Consider the following 16,137-nt stretch of genomic DNA (forward strand, 5'->3'; position numbering starts at 1 on the left):
GCCCTGAAACTATAAAAAAATAACTAACCAACCAGCGTCACCTGTAACAGTTATATGGTGATCACTGGTGAAAGGGTTAACTAGGGGGCAATCAGGGGGCTTTATGCGGTAGTATATGGGGGTCCCTGGCGCTATAAAAAGCTGCGGCGAACCTAAATACCTACCTGCCTAACTAGCGTCACCTGTGACACTAATACAGCGATCAGAAAAACGATCGCTTATTAGGCTGGGTTCACACTGGAGCGATGCGGGAACGCCACGAATGCGCGGCGGGTTCCCGCATCGCATGCCTCCCGGCGGCAGTTCACACTGCCCTATGCGAACTGCTGGGAGTGTCAGTGAAATGTTAATGACACCCCCAGATCAGTTCGCATATCGCAGTGCGATCTGCAAACTTGGATCGCATGGTGTGAACACCCATGCGATCCGATTCTGCTGCGGACCAAAAAAAGGGTCCCGTGCGAGTTTGCGGCGGGTGCGACACGAATTCAGCCATACTATCTGTATAGCTGAACTCGAATCGCACAGAGATCGGATGTGATTTGCACTGCAGTGCGGTGCGAATCACATCCGTTCTCATAAACCGCTGCAATGTGAACCCAGCCTTAGTGACACTGGCGACGGGGGGTGATCACGGGGTTAAACCTTTATTGGGGGGGTTAGGGGGGTACCTTAGAACTAAAGGGGGCTAACCCTAACTGCCCTAACAGTTATTAGTCACAAATGACACCTGCCGGGTGATCAGGGGGTTAAACCTTTATTAGGTAATAAATGGCGGGTGCCCTGAAACTATAAAAAAATAACTAACCAACCAGCGTCACCTGTAACAGTTATATGGTGATCACTGGTGAAAGGGTTAACTAGGGGGCAATCAGGGGGCTTTATGCGGTAGTATATGGGGGTCCCTAGCGCTATAAAAAGCTGCGGCGAACCTAAATACCTACCTGCCTAACTAGCGTCACCTGTGACACTAATACGGCGATCAGAAAAATGATCGCTTATTAGGCTGGGTTCACACTGGAGCGATGCGGAAACGCCGCGAATCCGCGGCGGGTTCCCGCATCGCATGCCTCCCGGCGGCAGTTCACACTGCCCTATGCGAACTGCTGGGAGTGTCAGTGAAATGTTACTGACACCCCCAGATCAGTTCGCATATCGCAGTGCGATCTGCAAACTCGGATCGCATGGTGTGAACACCCATGCGATCCGATTCTGCTGCGGGCCAAAAAAAGGGTCCCGTGCGAATTTGCGGCGGGTGCGGCGGGTGTGGCGGGTGCGGCGGGTGCGGCGAATGGCTGAACTCGAATCGCACAGAGATCGGATGTGATTTGCACTGCAGTGCGGTGCGAATCACATTCGTTCTCATAAACCGCTGCAATGTGAACCCAGCCTTAGTGACACTGGCGACGGGGGGTGATCACGGGGTTAAACCTTTATTGGGGGGGTTAGGGGGGTACATTAGAACTAAAGGGGGCTAACCCTAACTGCCCTAACAGTTATTACAGTCACAAATGACACCAATGCAAAAAAAAAAAAAAAAAAAAAAAAAATGACATTGGTGTCACTGTGACTGGGGGGCAGGGGTAATTGGGGGGGTGATCGGGGGGTAAAGGGGGGGTGTGAGTGTGCCTGGCATGTTCTACTGTGTGTGGGATGTGTTGGTGCAACTCACTGATCCGCTCTCCTCCGTGTCGGAACGAAAAATACCGACACGGAGGAGAGAATACATCACTTCCTCTCCTGTGTTTACATTACAGGAGAGGAAGTGATGTCACCGGGGATTTCCATTCGTCGGGAGCGATCGCGAGGGGGTGGCCATGAATGAATGGCCGTCCCCTCGTCCGGGATCGCTCCCGAACGAAAACCGACCGCCGCAGGCACCGGGCGGGGGCCCGATCGGGCCCCCGACCCGCGGGAGGCAAAGGACGTACATATATGTGCTTATGCCTGCCCGTGCCATTCTGATGACGTACATCAGCGTGAGGCGGTCGGCAAGTGGTTAATGAAGAGCATTTTAATGCTTAAAACTGCATAGTTGCTTGTTTGAATTATTTGGATTTTGTATGAAGATGAACTTTTGCATCATATGGAGATCTCATTCTCGTTTTTTGCTGTTTAATATGGGTGGATTTATTGGGAGCCTGTTGGTGTGATCTCAGAGCAGTAAAAAAACTGACACGGCAGGAGTGACTTAATCTATTACACACATTATATATATATATATATATATATATATATATATATATATATATATATATATATATATATATACACATACACACACATACACACACAGGACTTTTTTTTCTCAGAGAATAGGTGCAGTAACTGCCCCCCTTCTGAGTCACTTCCGGTCTCCGCCTCCCCACCCACCTCTAAACAACATCCTTAGGTTTCACCCCCTATCCAACTCCCAGTACCGCCCCTTTTAGAGACTACAGAACCAAGTATCATTTTTTGGTGATTACTAATTTGTTTTACATTTCTTAATAACAAGAAAATCAATACAGTAAATCACCAGCAGCAATAGACCCTTGCCATCAACAATAGACCCCAACAACAATAGACTCTCGTAGCAACAACAGATTTACCAGCATCGACCCAGCATCAACATAAGCCCAACCAACAATAGTTCCCTCACTAGCAACAATAGACTTCCCCAGCAACAATAGACTGCCACGCAAAAATAGATGCCCTCCAGCAACAATAGATCTCCCCTGGCGGCTCTCACGGCTCCCGTCACATCAGATAACCCCCAGGAGAAGCGATCCCAAGAGGAGGTTACCTTGCAGGCGCGCTCCCAAGTCCAGCATTTGGCGTCCATAGCCGCTGGATGTATGAGTCTGCCCCGTCCCCGAAGCCCACGTCATTGGATTTAATTGACAGCAGCGGGAGCCAATGGCTGCGCTGCTATCAATCTATCCAATCAAGAGCCGAGAACCCAGGGCAGAGAGACAGCGTGTCCCCGCAGGGTCAAGTTCCAGGGCTCAGGTAAGTAAAACAGGGGGGCTGGGGGTCGGTCACTGACAGGTGTTTTTTCACCTTAATGTATAAGATACATTAACCACTTGCCGACCGCCGCACGACGATGTACATCGACAGAATGGCACGGGCAGGCATATGGGCGTACATGTACGTCCCTGCCTTCCCGCGGGTGGGGGGCCCGATCGGGCCCCCCCCCGGTGCCAGCGGCGGTCGCTTTTCGTTCAGAAGCGATCCGGGATGAGGGGGCGGCCATTCATTCATGGCCACCCCCTCTCGATCGCTCCTGACGAATGGAAGTGAGGCGTGACATCACTTCCTCTCCTGTAATGTAAACACAGGAGAGGAAGTGATGTCATCTCTCCTCCGTGTCGGTATTTTTCGTTCCGGCACCGAGGAGAGAGGATCGGTGAGTTGCACCAACACGACACTTCACAGTAGAACATGCCAGGCACACTCACACCCCCCCTTCACCCCCCGATCACCCCCCCAATCACCCCCCCAATCACCCCTGCCCCCCCCCAGTCACAGTGACACCAATAGCATTTTTTTTTTTTTTGCATTGGTGTCATTTGTGACTGTAATAACTGTTAGGGCAGTTAGGGTTAGCCCCCTTTAGCTCTAGGGTACCCCCCTAACCCCCCAATAAAGGTTTAACCCTGTGATCACCCCCTGTGGCCAGTGTCACTAAGGCTGGGTTCACATTGCAGCGGTTTATGAGAACGGATGTGATTCGCACCGCACTGCAGTGCAAATCACATCCGATCTCTGTGCGATTCGAGTTCAGCCATACTGAATTCGCGCCGCACCCGCCGCAAATTCGCACGGGACCCTTTTTTTGGTCCGCAGCAGAATCGGATCGCATGGGTGTTCACACCATGCGATCCGAGTTTGCAGATCGCACTGCGATATGCGAACTGATCTGGGGGTGTCATTAACATTTCACTGACACTCCCAGCAGTTCGCATAGGGCAGTGTGAACTGCCGCCGGGAGGCATGCGATGCGGGAACCCGCCGCGGATTCGTGGCGTTCCCGCATCGCTCCATTGTGAACCCAGCCTAATAAGCGATCGTTTTTCTGATCGCTGTATTAGTGTGACAGGTGACGCTAGTTAGGCAGGTAGGTATTTAGGTTCGCCGCAGCTTTTTATAGCGCCAGGGACCCCCATATACTACCGCATAAAGCCCCCTGATTGCCCCCTAGTTAACCCTTTCACCAGTGATCACCATATAACTGTTACAGGTGACGCTGGTTGGTTAGTTATTTTTTTATAGTTTCAGGGCACCCGCCATTTATTACCTAGTCTCACTAGTGTACCCCTAAATTTAGGGGTGTCTACTTTTCAAAATGGGGTCATTTGGGGGGGGGGGGTTTGTGCCATCTTGGCATTTTATGGCCTTCAAAACTGTAACGCCCTTAGAATTTTGGGGGTGTCATTTCACATATGCCCATGGCATGCGTGAGCAATATATCATTTAGTGACAACTTTGTGAAAAAATAAAATAAAATAAAAAAGTTTGTAATTTTCCCGCAACTTGTGGCAAAATATAAAATATTCCATGGACTCAACATGCCTCTCAGCAAATAGCTTGGGGTGTCTACTTTCTAAAATGGGGTCATTTGTGGGGGTTTTGTGCCATCTTGGCATTTTATGGCCTTCAAAACTGTAATGAGGAGTGAAGTCAAATATTTACGCCCTTAGAAAGCCTGAAGGCGGTGCTTGGTTTTCGGGGCCCCGTACGCGGCTAGGCTCCCAAAAAATCCCACACATGTGGTATCTCCGTACTCAGGAGAAGCAGCAGAATTTATTTTGGGGTGTCATTTCACATATGCCCATGGCATGTGTGAGCAATATATCATTTAGTGACAACTTTGTGAAAAAATAAAGTAAAAAAAAAAAGTTTGTAATTTTCCCGCAACTTGTGGCAAAATATAAAATATTCTATGGACTCAACATGCCTCTCAGCAAATAGCTTGGGGTGTCTACTTTCTAAAATGGGGTCATTTGTGGGGGTTTTGTGCCATCTTGGCATTTTATGGCCTTCAAAACTGTAATGAGGAGTGAAGTCAAATATTTACGCCCTTAGAAAACCTGAAGGCGGTGCTTGGCTTTCGGGGCCCCGTACGTGGCTAGGCTCCCAAAAAATCCCACACATGTGGTATCTCCGTACTCAGGAGAAGCAGCAGAATTTATTTTGGGGTGTCATTTCACATATGCCCATGGCATGTGTGAGCAATATATCATTTAGTGACAACTTTGTGAAAAAAATAAATAAAAAAAAAAGTTTGTAATTTTCCCGCAACTTGTGGCAAAATATAAAATATTCCATGGACTCAACATGCCTCTCAGCAAATAGCTTGGGGTGTCTACTTTCTAAAATGGGGTAATTTGTGGGGGTTTTGTGCCATCTTGGCATTTTATGGCCTTCAAAACTAATAGGTAGTGAGAAGTGAAATCAAAAATTTACGCCCTTAGAAAGCCTGAAGGCGGTGCTTGGTTTTCGGGGCCCCGTACGCGGCTAGGCTCCCAAAAAGTCCCACATATGTGGTATCTCCGTACTCAGGAGAAGCAGCAGAATTTATTTTGGGGTGTCATTTCACATATGCCCATAGCATGTGTGAGCAATATATCATTTAGTGACAACTTTGTGTAAAAAAAAAAATAATTTTTTTTTTTTGTCATTATTCAATCGCTTGAGGCAAAAAAATTAAATATTCAATGGGCTCAACATGCCTCTTATCAATTTCCTTAGGGGGTCTACTTTCCAAAATGGGGTCATTTGGGGGGGTTTTGTACTGCCCTGCCATTTTAGCACCTCAAGAAATGAGATAGGCAGTCGTAAACTAAAAGCTGCGTAAATTCCAGAAAACGTACCTTAGTTTGTAGATGTGACAACTTTTGCGCAAACCAATAAATATACAGTTATTGACTTTTTTTTTACCAAAGACATGTGGCTGAATACATTTTGGCCTAAATGTATGACTAAAATTGAGTTTATTGGATTTTTCTAATAACAAAAATTAGAAAATATCATTTTTTTTCAAAATTTGCGGTCTTTTTACGTTTATATCGCAAAAAATAAAAAATCGCAGAGGCAATCAAATACCATCAAAAGAAAGCTCTATTTGTGGGAAGAAAAGGACGCAAATTTTGTTTGGGTACAACATTGCATGACCGCGCAATTACCAGTTAAAGCAGCGCAGTGCCAAATTGTAAAAAGACCTCTGGTCATTGACCAGCAAAATGGTCCGGTCTGAAAGTGGTTAAGGTGAAAAAACATGAAGGTTTACAACCCCTTTAAATTTACATCTGTTTCCATTCTGCCCTTTTCGTTTCTGCAAGCATTATCTTAATCCCATCCTCCCATGAGAACACAGCTAGTCCAATTACTTGTGCTGCACTTTCTTCAGCTCTAAGCAACTAACCAACAGACAAAACACGCTTCTCTGAAAGAAGATGAAGCAGCAGAAATGGTCACATCAGTTCCTTCAATACTATATCTAATTAGCTGCTAAATCACATTAATGGAAGTCAAATTATATAACAAGAAACGCTTCCTTTTCCTTTCCTCTATGCAAAGCCTGATAATGAATGAGAAATACATCCTAGGATGTGATTACATTTTGCTATCTTTCTATATACTATATTTTATAATCATTAAATAGAAACACATTGCTTTCTTTTATATATATATATATATATATATATATATATATATATATATATATATACACACACACACACATACATATTTTGTGACCATATGGTGTTTTTGTCACTTGACGCCTAAAAAATGTTTTTCCAATCTGTGCCCAGTGCCTGCTTTTTTGCCCTCCTGTATGGCAGAAATAACTGAATATGGTCAGCCTCCAAAGCAGTGTAAAATCAAACATTTGTAAATGTAGGCTACACTTAATTTACCCCTTCCTTGCCCCAATCTTTTCATCTGTCACCATGAAATGCTGTTGGGCCTTCAGTCGAATGCCCCAAGACTCAGGCCTGCAGATCTCCTACTGCTTCTGTCATGCATTGGAAGGTTCCCGTCTGGTATTATAGGCCAAGCAGCAGACAGAAAGACTGGCAATAATAAAATAAGTAAGATTGATAGGGAAACTGGACAAAAAAAAAAAAAAAAGAGGATGGAGGCTGAAGGGTGAAAGAGCAAAGGTAGGAAAATGGGAACAGATAGAGAACACTTAAGAAAAGATGAGCACCGCTCTGTGTGAAACTTTGCTACTTTTCACCATTGTTTGGGTGCCCATGGGTAACCCTTGATAGTAAAACCCCTGCTATTTTTACTGACAGTTATTTTCCCTGGGCTTGAAAATAGTGCCTTGGCTTTCAAAGATATAAACCAAACAAGCATTTCTAGACCCATTATTATAATAATGATATTTTCAGCTGAAAATATTTTTGCCTTACTTGCAACACACTGAATTGAATTAACTGATTGAATGATTATTCTCATATCATATGGCAATTTAAAATATCATGCGAGATATTCATAATCTAAAGCAGTCTTTCTTAATGAGTGTTCTTTGGAATTCTTTGGCCGGACTTAGATGATACACAAGCAAGGTAGCTATAGGAAACCTCAACCTGGGACATTGTAATTTGAATGCAGGGCTCCTCCGCTGTTAGAACACACTGGTCAGCTGATGCAGCCGCTGATTAAGAGAAGTTTTCTAACATTTGCATTTTTTTCTTCTGCTGAACCAGCTGAATTTCGATTCATTTATGGCCAGCTTTAGGGATCCTGCTGAGGATGCTAGAGGTTCCTAGCACTAAGCAATGGCAAATTGATCTCCAACCTTCACTGACTGCCAATGCAAAGGGACACTTCTACGCTGACCAATTATTTTAGGGGACACCAGCAATTTTACTGTGTACATGTCTATTCAGTTATTCGTATTCATTTATTGTCAAGGTTATTACTAAAATGTTATACTGAGCAGGAACAAAACAAATTACTGCAAAAGGTGTTGAATAGGTCTAAGACACTAAATAGTTTTTTTTTCTTAGGTTTAAAACATTAAAGAATTTAGTGATTGCCCCAATATTTCGTTAACTGTAGATGTTATTATTTTCAGCAGAGGTTCCTCGAGACCTAAAAGAAATCTGAGGGTTCCTCCGGGAGGAAAAAGTTGAGAAAAGCTAGTCTAATGATATTGTATCCCATATGTTCTGTATATAATACTTGTATAGCTTAGGAGAACTTCAAGCAAGGCAAAAGTCATTAGGAAATTAACATAAGAATGGGTCCACTATGTTTTAAGTCTAAACTTAAGAAAATCTTTTTTAACATTAGGGGAACCAAGTTATACTATCAGCAGCATTGACTTTGTATATTTATCACTTTAGAAGGGTGGATTCAGATTTTTTAGCTTATTACCCAAATGGTTCATCCAAAAACAAGATATGAACTAAAATAGGTTCAGGTCTAATCTAGGGACCTTGTACAAAGTTAGGCCATACCCTTATTTCCTTTGCTGGCCAGTATTCAAACTTTTATGCGGTGAGTTCTACTGGAGATAGGAGTCCTGCTTTCTGAAGGAGGATACACTGCAGAACTGTGCTGGAAAGCTGCACAGCTGGTGCACAATACTGAGATACTTTCCCATGCATCTCCTGTTGTGGGTAATGCGACTTCAGTTTGCGTGGCCACTGCAGGGTATACACATGAAACTTGGAACAGTATTCTATCCTACATTCCTGCAGACAGCTATTGACTATCGTCAGGTCTTTGTTTTATGTTTTGCCTCTGTTTCTTCTTTGGGCCTCATTTATCTCCAATAATACTGTGATAATTACAAACCTTTTCACAGAGAGATAACACAGTACCCGCTTGAATTACTGCAACCTGTTCTTCATTCCGCAAATTCTGCAAAACAAAAAAGACAAAAGAAAGAAAGCTGATCAACTCATGTTCATTTCCATCCCTACTAATCATACTACTAAACTTTCTCTAGATTTCAAAAGTCTAAATGATTTTAATTTTGCAAATTTTACTATTAAACGTGAACTATTCTTGCATAAGTTGTAAATGGAAAACCACATTTTTACAAAACTATAAATAAAACAAACATTCACCTACTAAATGGAATAGGTTTCCCACCATTTCAGTTGGATGTGAAAAACCCCTTTAATTAGGGAAATTGTGAAGAGAAATTAAAAAAAATGCAATTCCCCCCCATTTTTATGACCTGTTGACCCTACAGATCTGTTTTTTTTTTTATTTCTTCTACCAGACCAGGCTGTCCAGCAAAAGTAGCAGTTAAAGGGGTTGGAACAAAGGTTTACAAAGGTCAGTTTTTATCCATGATTTAAATGTTTGTTTTTTTCCAAAAGAAAATCAAATCCTATAATTGCTTTAAAAGTGTTAGCTGGACTTTAATTTGTTTGTCATTTACTGAGTTTCTTTCAAAGTACAAAAGAAGAAAGACAATCATTTCCTCTCTTGCTGCCAGATTGGTACCTGAAGTTCGATGAGAAACCTACTCTTCCTGGAGTATCCAACTCTTGAGTTCCCCTGCAACTCTACTGGTTCTCTCCAAGAGACCTCCACATCACTGCCAAGCCCCATAATAACATGAAGGTCAGCAGGAGGAATGAGTAAGTGCTACAGGAGGTGAACCAGGACAGCAACCCGTGGTAATGGAGCTGAATAAGGATTCCCTCTCTCTTTTTTTTTTTTACTTTACAGGTACCTTGTTTTCTCAATGTGATAGAGTCTATTTAAAAGCTAAAGTGAATAATCAATGAATCTGCTGGCAAGATAAACAGGTAATAAAATAATGTAACAGTAGGGAAACGGTAACTGAAAATACTGTATATCTAGTAGTAGTCACATTCACCTGGACTTGCTGTAATGATTAAGATGTTTCATTGCTTGTCTAGGAAAGTTCTTCAGTTCTAATGAGTGTAAAGAAAATACTACTACTAGATATACCATGACATCATTACATTCTATGCATTCTATGCATAAAGATAAAAAAACCTTCGGTGTTCCACTCCCCCCTTTATACTTACATGAACCCCATCTTGATCCAGTGATGTGCATGAAAGCAGCGGCTCTCCCCGGTCTCTCTCTCCTCATTGGCTTACACAGCAGTGGGAGCTATTGGCACCTATTGCTGTGAGTCACAGCCAATGAGGAAAGAGCAATGTCCATTCATACGACAGCGCTCGGGAGCAAGCCTGCTTGAGTGCCTACATAACAAGAGGCTTGCTATTGGGGGCAGTAGGGGGGAGGAGCCAGGAGTGCCAACTGGGGACCCCAAAAAGAGGATCGGGCTGCTTCGTGCAAAACCATTACATAGAGCAGACTGCAACATATACAGTGGCAAAATAATTATTTGATCCCCTGCAGATTATGTATGTTTGCAAATTTACAAAGAAATTAAGGGTCTATAATTGTTATCAAAGGTGTATTTGAAATGATAGCAATAGAATATCATCAAAAATCCAGAAAAAACACAATATAATCGTTATTTTACTTACTGAACTGCAACTCAATTTATAAGTATTTCATCCCCTACCAACCAACAATAATTCTGGCTCCCACAGACTAGTTACAGTATGTGCTCATGTGGTACACAGATTAGTCCTGTCAATTTAAGAAGGTGCTCCTAATGACAACTCGTTATGTGTATAAAAGACACCTGTCCACAGACTCTCTTTTTTTCCATTCAAACCTCACCATCATTGGAAAGACCAAAGAGCTGTCAAAGGACGTCAGGTACAAGATTGTAGACCTGCACAATGCTGGAATGGGCTACAAGACTATCAGCAAGAAGCTTGGTGAGAAGGAGACAACTGATGGAGCAATTATTCACAAATGAAAGAAATACAAAATAACCATCAATCATCCTCAGTCTGGAGTGCCATGAAAGATTTTGCCTCATAGAGTAAGAATGATCATGAAAAAAAGTGAGGGATCAGCATAGGAGGAGCTTGTGAATGATCTCAAGGTAGTTGAAACCACAGTCACCAAACAATCCATTGGTAACACAATATGCCGCCATGAATTGAAATCCTGCCGCAATGTCCCCCTCTTCAAGAAGGCACATGTACAGGCCCCTCTTAAGTTTGTCAATGAACATCTAAATGATTCAGAGAAGAATTGGGAAAAGTACTGTGGTCAGCAGAGACCAAAATTGAGCTCTTTGACATTAACTTGACTCGCTGTGTTTAGAGGAAGAAAAATGCTATGACCCTAAACACAACATTCCCACAGTCAAGCACTGAGTTGGAAACATTATGCTTTGAAGCTGTTTCTCTGCTAAAGATACAAGATGACTTTGCAGCATCAAGGGGCCAATAGACAGGGCTATGTATTGCAAAATCTTGCATGAGAACCTTCTAAGCCAGAACACTGAAGATGGGCCGTGGATGGGTCTTTCAGCATGACAATGACCTAAAACATAAGCAACAAAGAGTGACTCAAGAAGAAGCACATTATGGTCATGGAGTGGCCTAGCCAATCTCCTGACCTTAATCCTATAGGAAATTTATGGAGGGAGCTGAGACTTCCAACCGACAACCAAGAAACCTTAAGAATTTTAAAAAGATCTGTCAAGAAGAGTGGACCAAAATCCCTTCCGAGATGTGTGCAAACCTGGTAACCAGAACAAGAAATGTCTTTCCTCTGTACTTGCCAAAAAGGGTTTCTCCACCAAGTACTAAGTCATGTTTTGCTTGGGGATCAAATACTTATTTTACTCACTGAACTGCAACTGAATTTATAACATTTGTATTATGTGTTTTTTTTCTGGATTTTTGGTTGATATTCTATCATTTAAAATACACCTATGATAAAAATTATAGACCCTTAATTTCTTTGTACGTGGGCAAACTCGCAAAATCTGCAGGGGATCAAATAATTATTTTTCCCACTGTATATATATTTCTTTGATTTTGCCCATAGTTTTTCTTTAAAAGCCCATTATGAGTGTTAACATGAATTAACATGCATTTCATTAAAAAACATGCACCATTTCTGGCAGCACACCACACCTTTGTGCGTTGCATTGCACAACATGTTCATCATCAAGGTGCATTGCACCAATGCTTGTAACATGCATTATGAAAACATGCCTGTTACTGCAATGTGATATTGCAAACCTGTTTGTACATTGGATGTTTAATTATCTCTTTTATAAAGCTTGTATTATTTATATACTGTGTGTAACTATAAACATTTGGTTGATGCTATATGCTGGTTACAGTAGTTTTTTTTGTAAATATTTTATTACATCTTTTCATGCGACAACACTGAAGAAATTACACTTTGCTACAATGTAAAGTAGTGACTGTACAGCTTGTACAACAGTGTAAATTTGCTGTCCCCACAAAATAACTCTTCACACAGCCATTAATGTCTAAACAGCTGGCAACAAAAGTGAGTACACCCCTAAGTGAAAATGTCCAAATCGAGCCCAAAGTGTCAATATTTTGTGTGGCCACCATTATTTTCCAGCACTTCCTTAACCCTCTTGGTCATGCAGTTCCCCAGAGCTTCACAGGTTGCTATTGGAGTCCTCTTCTACTCCTCCATAAGGACATCACGGAGCTGATGGATGTTAGAGACCTTGCGGTCCTCCACCTTTTGTTTGAGGATGCCCAACAGATGCTCAATAGGGCTTAGGTCTGGAGACATGCTTGGCCAGTCCATCACTTTTATCCTTAGCTTCTTTAGCAAGGCAGTGATCATCTTAGAGGTGGGTTTGGGGTCGTTATGTTGGAATACTGCCCTGCGGCCCAGTCTCAGAAGAGAGGGGATCATGCTCTGCTTCAGTATGTCAAAGTACATGTTGACATTCATGGTTCCCTCAATGAACTGTAGTTGCCCAGTGTCAGCAGCACTCATGCAGCCCCAGACCATGACACTCCCACCACCATGCTTGACTGTAAGCAAGACACACTTGTCTTTGTACTACTCACCTTGTTGCCGCCACACATACTTGACACCATCTGAACCATATAAGTTTATCTTGGTCTCATCAGACCACAGGACATGGTTCCAGTAATCCATGTCCTCAGTCTGCTTGTCTTCAGCAAACTGTTTGTGGGCTTTCTCGTGCATCATCTTTAGAAGAGGGTTCCTTCTGGGAATTTGATGCAGTATGAGGCGTATGGTCTGAGCACTGACCCCCCACCCCTTCAGCCTCTGCAGCAATGCTGGCAGCACTCATACGTCTATTTCCCTAAGACAACCTTTGGTCGACCATGGTGAGGCCTCTTCTGAGTAGACCTTGACTTGTTAAACCGCTGTATAGTCTTGGCCACCATGCTGCAGCTCAGTTTCAGGGTATTGGCAATCTTCTTATAGCCTAGGCCATCTTTATGTAGAGCAACAAATCTTTTCTTCAGATCCTAAGAGTTCTTTGCCATGAGGTGCCATATTGAACTTCCAGTGACCAGTATAAAAGAGTGAGTGATCACACCAAATTTAACACACTTGCTCCCTATTCAGATCTGAGAAATTGTAATGATATGGAGTCACATGACACCGGGGAGGGAAAATGGCTAATTGGGCATTTTCACTTAGGGGTGTACTTACTTTTGTTGCCAGCTGTGTGTTTTGAGAGGACAGCAAATTTACACTGTTATACAAGCTGTACACGCACTACTTTACATTGTAGTAAAGTGTCATTTCTTCAGTGTTGTCACAAGAAAAGATATAATAAAATAATTTAAAAAAATGTGAGGGGTGTACTCACTTTTGTGAGATACTGTACCTACAGGTTTAGCAAACTATCTTGTTTGGGGAGGGCCATTTCTCATATTCAAACCCCACCCCCCGCTTAAAGAGGCTACAGGTTATAAACCTATGTACCAGTATTTCCAGAAGCAGTGAGATTGGTACAATGTGAGTTTACTGCTATTAAAGGTGACCTTCAATCTGTGGTCAAATTATCAATTTTTCCAGAGATGAGAGACTATAAAGCACATTATGAAATGCAATCATTTTCTATCACATCTTTTCACACTTCTGTACCTTCAAGAGCGGTCCCGCTCTAATGCCCAGCCATCTAATGCTAGGTCACAAGTGTTTTTAACCTAAATATCACTGGCCTCAATCTATGCTCTTAAGAATATCCTTTTCTTAAAGACGTTCTGTCACAGAGAAAAACAGCCATATGAGAAGTTTGAGATTGGGCTGCTTATGCACCAAAATGCATTGGGATGCCATTGAAAATTAATGCCACCATACCAATCTGACAGGTCTATGGTGTATTACTGCAATGCACCACAATGGTTGGTTTTGAATAGGTTCTAAACCTTCCTACTTCTATATTATATCCTAAATGATCTAAAAAAAAAAATTGGAAGTTAAAAAAAGAAGCAAAATTTATTGGTGATCTAGAAGTAATGCCTGGATAAAAAAATGAAGTACATGACAGGCACACCATAATGCTTTTATGAATCTTAAAGCCTGGTAGAAATGTTATCAGACTAAGTACATTTAAATGAGCTTTAAAACAAGCCCTCTGACACTCTAGCTGCAGGCACTATGGAGTAATTTGTTCTCACAGTTCACAGCAGAAACAATGTTACTCTTGGCTCAGCTCTTCTTGCTTTCTCTTCTAGCAATAGCTCGGCAGTCTGCTATTTTTTTCTCTAATATAAACATAGAGCAGGTGCACAATATGAGGTGTTAGAGTGCTGTAATCCTAATTTGATGACTTCACGGCTTCCCTTGTAAACTTTGAGGATTGAGAATTTCTCCACAACATCTACTAAAGGTTAGCGATGGCTTATTTAAAGTTTATTGTACATTAAAGTAACCTCCTTAAGGAAGGAGGTAGTAATGTCAGCCAAAAGTTTCCTGCATAGGAAGAAATGTTATACTTACTCCGTTAAGTTTCCATTCAAGAGCATCCAGAGCTACATGCTGCTCACTGTGGTTTCTGTTCCTCCGAGAGCAGAGTCGCTGGAACTGCTATGCCTGCCCTTCTCCTGACCATTCACAGAAGCCCATTATAAGAACTCATTCACAAAATACATAGGCTTCTGTGAACGGGCAGGAAAGGGAGGGCACTTCTCCCCTCTCACAGCCAGAGCGTGTCCTCAAAGAGTGCAATAAGCCTGTCACAGCTACAGTAAGTAATAGAGATAAGTATCGGAGAAGACAGGCACCTAATTGGACTTAAAGTGGTTGTAAAAGCAGAAGGTTTTTTTTTTATCTACCTGTGTGCAGAAGCCCCCTCAGCCTCAGAGTCCCATCTCTATCCAGCGATGTTGCAGGAAAGACTTGGCCATCCGGGACTCTGCCTCCTAATTAGCTGAGACACAGCAGCGGCACCATTGGCTCCCACTGCTGTCAAAGTCAGTTAGCCATACGGGAGGGGGCGGGGCCAAACCATGTCTCCGTGTCTGAATGGACACACAGGGCAGCGGCTTGGGTGCCCCCCATAGAAAGGTGCTTGCTGGGCGGGGGCACTCAACAGGAGGGAGGGGCCAGGAACACCGACGAGGGACTCAAGAAGAGGAGGATTTGGGGTGCTCTTTGCAAAATTATTTCATAGAGTAGGTAAGTATAACATGTTTACCATTTAAAAAAAAAAAGACTTAAGTAATACCTTAACGCGTAGTGTGTCTGCACTTTTCACTCCTTCTGCCCATTTACAGAAGCCTTTGCATTATAAGAACTCATTCACAAAAAACAAAGGCTTCTGTGAATGGAAGGCAGAGGTGGGGGGGGCATAGCGGTCAGAGTGTGTCCCCTGGGCTTTCAATAAACCGGTCACATATAAGTAATAGAGATAAGTCCCAGAGATGACATGCATTTAATTGGACTTAACTTATAGCGTGACTGCACTTTTTGCAAAGTTGCTAAATTTCTGGAAATCAGCTGTAGGTCCACCAATTTCCCTCTTCTGCAGAGGGAATATTCCATGAGCAGGCATTGGATTAGTTAGGTAGAAAGGCTCTTTTACTGGAGATTTTGGCTGACATTTCTACCTACCTCACAGGCTCTCTTTAAGGCACCTTGTTAAATATTTTAGGCCTAGTGGACTATTATTAGCAAACAGTTCTCTAGTGTTACAATGAGAGGTCACTGCCTCAAGTTCAAGGAAATATTTATGAGGATTTTGAAAAATGTGTGTTCATCCAAACAGGTTTGTGAATGCAATTGTTTGGATGTGGA

The 16,137-nt window shown here is 42.7% G+C and overlaps 1 protein-coding gene across 1 annotated transcript in view; it reads right to left on the reverse strand.

The window, feature by feature from the left end:
• JAKMIP1 (janus kinase and microtubule interacting protein 1) overlaps nucleotides 1–16,137 on the reverse strand; it is a 329,059-nt gene that overhangs the window by 71,936 nt on the left and 240,986 nt on the right. The window contains exon 16 of the mRNA XM_077477804.1: nucleotides 8,800–8,865. Coding sequence (XP_077333930.1) covers nucleotides 8,800–8,865 — 66 coding nt within the window. The remainder of the gene's footprint in view (nucleotides 1–8,799; nucleotides 8,866–16,137) is intronic.

This window comes from Lithobates pipiens, unplaced genomic scaffold, assembly GCF_037356315.1.
Source record: "Lithobates pipiens isolate NorthernLeopardFrog02 unplaced genomic scaffold, aLitPip1_a1.2 Scaffold_13, whole genome shotgun sequence".
Taxonomy (NCBI): Eukaryota; Metazoa; Chordata; class Amphibia; order Anura; family Ranidae; genus Lithobates; species Lithobates pipiens.